Below are 5,889 nucleotides of genomic sequence, written 5' to 3'. Positions count from 1 at the left end.
AAAAGGTTAATACAGGAATTTTTTGACTTCTCAGAGGTGTACATCTTTAAAGTACTCGGAAATCATATTCCAGTCTTATAAATGAAGCATATCCAATTTACAAAACTTTAAGTAATGATTACTGACCAGAATAATGCATGGTTGGAACAATAGAGAATTTCTTCAACGTACAGTACTTTTATAAATAGTCGCTAGAAACCCGACATGAAACTTCTTCCAGAGGAATTGAACGGCAATATATATATAATTGACACACTGATCAAACGTCCATTAAACTGAAATGTCAAACTCTGATATGAGGAGCAATCAGATATAATTTTATCTCGTCACTCGCACATTAAAATAAAGCAGTTTAGCTGTAATATTTGTAATACGTAATTACGATGATGTGTTGTCACATTCTTGGGTAAAACATGGGACGTATGCAAGTCTATCCGTGAAAACCGATATGTATTTGTTGGTATTCAGTGCGTGACCATTGTATCATACCTGAGGTTTTTCTCTACCATAGTAAGACTCCAATGGCAGAGGTAGACGAAGCAGACGACAGCATGCTTGGCAAAACGAAGATCTCGCCCCTAAGACGATGGATCAACGAAAACTTCCTGCTAGTGCTCACTTCAGTAGGGATCGTCTTCGGTTTCATTTTAGGATTTGGGATCCGAGAGGTGAACCCCTCTCCCGAGCTTCTGACGTGGATAGGTATGTTTATATATATATCCACGTGTAAGTTACCATGCTCTATTCAGGGGCGCAACTAAGGTATAAATTGTGATGTGTTTTCTAGCGTCGACGGCGATAATGATTCACAACAGGCGGGGCATATTGGACAAAAACATGTTTGACAGAATTTATAATAGTGAGTTTATTTACGTTTTTATGCACCTGCTCGGTTTAAACGAAAATAGCTCACTAGTTAATTTCTAGTAACGGAGGAGAAGCCTGTTAAGTTTTATATTTAATTGATACACGTATGATATATGTCAATCGACGCTTTTATATTCTCCTTTAAATATGATGGCTTTGGATATTATATGACGCCTGATATCCTTCATGAATAGGGTTAAAATAGTTATATTAGCGAGCCGCAATATTTCATACATATATGTATACTTTACCTGTGCATTTCATTCATGTATGTGAATAAATGTACTAACTTGAAACGCGTATGGCTTGATCTTGGAGTATATCAGCTGCTAATTGATTTTGCCAATGGCATCAAGGTATGAAGACATCCTATGTACTCTTGTTAAACATATGTAATACCTGTGTTTCACTATTACAGGTATGCCGGGGGAACTCTTTATAAGGATGTTAAAGTTGATGATTGTACCTCTCATTGCCAGTAGCGTAATTGCAGGTAGGTTAGTTTTTTTACATCCCTGGTGAATCTTACCTTATTGATACAGACTAGTATCAGGCCATGCAACAAAAATTCATTATTTCAAAAGGTGATAAAATAATGTAATGTATTTCCCCAATGGCATTATTCCGTTATCAGCGTGGTTTTGTCCGCCATTAAGTTCGGCTAAAGTTTTAAGGAAGTACATTGAACATGAATAAGGGGTAATGCTGAATAAAGTTCTGCAGTAAATATGATATGCATATGAAGAACGATTGTAAATAAAGCAATATCACATATGTATGTTGTATTGCGTACCTGTTACTTACATGTAGCTGTATTATAGTGAAACAAACTATTTTCAGGTCGTGCGGTACAAGGTTCCATATGTAACAATTTGATCGCACAAGTAGTAGTTCTACCCCGGATAATGCCGAGTAATGCTGTACAATGCATTTAAAAACTATTTTTATTCCGTTATAAAAGCAATTTGACATCTAAGTGTATCTTAAGTCTCAGATTGAAGTTATATTAAATGGGAGTAACGAGTTAACGCTACTGACATTGATATGGCATGGCAGGAAATTTTGCCTTTTCATGCGGCACGAATTTCGGGGAAAATATTCAAATACACTGTGTTAGCAGATATTGTCATTGAACAGAATGTATGCAATAACGATCTGTGTTAAAAAAAGTATACATGTAATAACAATCGAAATTGACAACTGCGGTCAATTGCTTTTTTAATACTTTTTTGGTGATCGTGTGACAGAGTGGATAGCGCACTAGTCTTTCTCCAAGACAGCTAGGCTTTGATTTCTCGAACGGACGTGCAAATGTATGTGGTCACCTGCTCGATCACGTGGGTCTTCTCCGGTTTGTTGGCTTCCTCCCACAATAAATACCTTATTCGCGTTTCTACCGGAGCCAACAAGAGTGATTACTATAAGTACCTTGTGTCATAACTGTTGTAAAATATATACAGTCTGTATACTTTCAGGAGACGATTAGCACATTCGTTTAAATTCCAGTTTACATTTACAGATTTGATATCATTCAAATAATATGATTGAACTTTCACAATGAAAATCGTTTGAATAATCTATCGATGTATAGCATGTTTATTTTCCAGTGGACGGGTATCGAATCATTGAGTTTTGACGTCACATTTGTAGAGTCAATCTTAGGGTGAAGCCTGACGGTTTGGCTCATTGTGCACAAATCAATCGCTCACATTCACACCATAAAGAACGTACGTTTTCGTATCATGTTAGCCGATTGCAGACATACTAAAAATACCAAATAGAATTGGGGGGTTTTCCTATCAATCACGAATTACAAATTCGATATTAAACCAATACCTGTAATTAAAATATAATTTAAAAAATTATTATATTAAGATATTTTTTTCATATAAAAAATATGTATATGTTTATATTTTAATATATTTATGTTTATATATTCAAACCTTCGTTACAGCAACTGCCTCACTGGACGCCAAGTCTAATGGCCGGATAAGTCTAGTGGCTTTTATTTTCATCACCGTAACAAATGTCCTTGCATGTGTCATCGCCATCGTCCTTGCCCTCATAATGAAACCAGGTACATTAATTTTTACTTTGTAACTTTTGAATATGAAAACATGTTAAAATTACAGTCGCCTTTTATTTACATTAGGACATACACTGGTTAATATCATATAACTTACGGCATTTATAGAACCTGGTTTTGAATTATCACAAATTGCTAAATGACACACAAACAGTACGCAATATGCATCAATCTCTTTGTATATCCATACTCTTCATACTTTCCCTATGTGTTCCAAACTTACCAAAATTTCTTGGTAGTTATAGATGTATACAAATACATACAGGAAGGGTTTACGTTGAAGCAAGAGATATCACGATTTACCTAACCATCGTCGCAAATAAAAACATTTAATACAGCCACATGATCAATTGTATTTAACTGAACCGTATATAAGCGAAACAGGTGAAAGATGTTTTTAAAGATCTGTGTACGAAAGCAATATATCATGACTTTAGTCTAAAGCTTCTTTATTTATTCTGGGACCTAAACGTGGATATTTTCTTTAATTGTTGGTATCTAACGAACATCCCGGAACGACTTTGATCCTGGAAAAACATAGATAACTGTAAAATAATGAAAGATGGTACATGTGGACATTTATTCGGTATTCATCTATAACATATCATAAATACATTCATATGTTTAGAGGTGATATACTCTGTATCTGGTAAAGTTAGGGGGCGTACCTCATTACTTCAGTTTGATGGAAAGGTGAAGTACAGAAATCTTCGACTATTAATGTATAATCTATGCGTTACAACGTATATAAGCCACTTGTTGAGTGGCTTGCATTGATATATACATGTATATGTTGATCCTGTAAACTTTAATAACCAGGATGTTGTCATATTTTATTATGATTTTTCTACCAAGGTGTTGGAGTGACTTTTGTGACAACAGAAACGAAATCTACTGCTGTTGTGGAAACATCGGATGTTTTTGCAGATTTACTTCGGTAAACTTTGAACATCTGCCTTTATGACATTTGTATTTGCAATATATAAAGAAAGTGGTACTAAAATATGTATATTTCACGTTTTGTTTCATATTATGCATGCATGTACGTCGTCAGCTCGGGATTTCTTTTCACGGATGAAAAGTTACGTTTTTTTAATTTCCACGATTTATTGCAAATAGAACAAACATTTTTATTATTTCAATCAACCAAAATTAAGTGTATATATCGCTGTTAGATTGTCTGTTTTTGTTGTGTATACTATACGATGCACCTTTGTTTACGTTTCGTATAATCGATATACTCTTATTAATTAAAGCATTAAGGATCCTCGTACCACTTCAAACACTGTAAATAAACATTGAAAAACGTTTTTTACCAACATAACTATAGCGCTGATGAATCATTTATGGAAGGGAAACCAGATTATCTTTCGGAAACTTTTATGATAAAATGAAGATGAAATAAACAAACAAAATATTATAAACAACAACGTCTCTTGGTGTAAAAATACAGCGGGGCAGGACCAAACCCTTGACTTTACGTCGTTGTACTATTGCTCTAACCGACTGAGCTACCTCTTCAACGGGAAGTGTCCTGGGCCAGCTGTACTTTAGTAATTAAGGGGAGGTTATGGTAGACAACACAGCGCAGTGGGGAAGAGATCCTTAAAGTCAGTCTTCGACAGTCGTCACTTTGTTTAACATTTTTTGTCTTTTTCTTTATTTCAGAAATATAATGCCAGACAATATTGTGGATATGACGTTCCAACAAACAATTACTCAAAATGAAGTCACGTATGAAACCTTAATAAAGAATACTACTAACGGCACTGTTAAGGAGACTGTTAAAAAACTGAACAAAACCGTCGGCAAAACGTCAGGCACTAACTTACTCGGTACGTATTGGCCTTTCATACAAAAAAAGTCTAGTATGACCTATTATAAATGGTGGCATAACATAAATTCGGTACTGAAATTTAAGCAAACCAATACCCAGCCCAAATATTATTTGTGCAAGTTAACTGAATATGAATATAAAATTATCGTGAACATCGGAAGGTCGTAGTTGATATGGAGACAGGGTGCTCACCATTTTGTAATTCCAGACGTCATAATTATACTACGGTCCACAAACGAAATATGATCAGACGCTTTTGAGAATATAAACACTTTGTCAAACAAATCATCACAGTTCTGCCGTTTATATTTCTTTCATTTACTTTAGTATTAGACATGATTTGCTTACTTCATTTGGTACTTCTCATTACGTATTTTCCAATTCCATGCATTATCTTGAGCTATCAATATATTTGTTTACGAATGTTCTCTTTGGTGGCTTTTGGTCTATTGTTTTCTTTTTCCAATTTTAAGACAATGAATTTTTGATATTGCTTACGTATACTTTGCTGTAAAATTGTGAAATTAAATATGATTCGTTGTTACATAACTTCCTACTTCAGGTATCATTATGACATGTATGCTGATGGGAATAGCTCTAAGCAAAGCAGACGAGAAAGGAAAACCAGTATTAGACCTTTTTGAGTCGTTGGCAGACATCTTTCTGACGATACTGCGTTGGTTATTGTGGTAAATTGGCGTTAAACTTATCAGAAGCAGACAATTCGGCTACATGTTTCAAGTTTATTCAATATAGTACTTATGTGTTTGTCAATACATACAAAGTACATAATTTAGATGAACAATTAAGCAATAACTATGCAAGAAATACAACATTTCTTGCTAACAAACACAAGTAAGGTATTCCTTGCAAACCTATGTATGAAGCTATTAGTAAATTTATTATTTATTATTTTAATCTTTTGTTTTTTGTTTTGTAAATATAGTGGATTTTCAAACAAATGTGGATTACGAAAACAGACATTTAGATTTTCTACGGTCTCTGTATTGGTACAATTTGAAAAAATAATTGTGATAATCAGTGCTGATAAATCAATTGTTACTTGTTATCCAAAACTTTACCTGCTAATGTTGTGGAG

At 34.2% G+C, this 5,889-nt stretch overlaps 1 protein-coding gene across 1 annotated transcript; it reads left to right on the top strand.

The window, feature by feature from the left end:
• The first annotated feature begins 483 nt into the window (after positions 1 to 483).
• Positions 484 to 5,664, top strand: LOC110444859 (putative sodium-dependent excitatory amino acid transporter glt-6). Its single transcript, XM_021489213.1, has 6 exons — positions 484 to 702; positions 1,286 to 1,360; positions 2,822 to 2,944; positions 3,809 to 3,890; positions 4,622 to 4,788; positions 5,353 to 5,664. The coding sequence occupies exons 1-6, from the start codon at positions 522 to 524 to the stop codon at positions 5,481 to 5,483; spliced, it is 759 nt and encodes a 252-aa protein (XP_021344888.1). The 5' UTR covers positions 484 to 521; the 3' UTR covers positions 5,484 to 5,664.
• Positions 5,665 to 5,889: the final 225 nt, after the last annotated feature.

Source organism: Mizuhopecten yessoensis, unplaced genomic scaffold (assembly GCF_002113885.1).
Source record: "Mizuhopecten yessoensis strain PY_sf001 unplaced genomic scaffold, ASM211388v2 hete_36182068, whole genome shotgun sequence".
In the NCBI taxonomy this organism is placed as follows: domain Eukaryota; kingdom Metazoa; phylum Mollusca; class Bivalvia; order Pectinida; family Pectinidae; genus Mizuhopecten; species Mizuhopecten yessoensis.
Note: the sequence above shows the minus strand (reverse complement) of the source record. Positions and strands in the feature narration are given on the sequence as shown.

Bases quoted from the DNA above. Each gene is read 5' to 3' on its own strand.
- LOC110444859 (XM_021489213.1), top strand. From the start codon at position 522: ATGGCAGAGGTAGACGAAGCAGACGACAGCATGCTTGGCAAAACGAAG. The intron at 703-1,285 runs GTATGTTTATAT...TCACTATTACAG, and splicing joins CGAGCTTCTGACGTGGATAG to GTATGCCGGGGGAACTCTTT. The intron at 1,361-2,821 runs GTAGGTTAGTTT...CCTTCGTTACAG, and splicing joins TGCCAGTAGCGTAATTGCAG to CAACTGCCTCACTGGACGCC.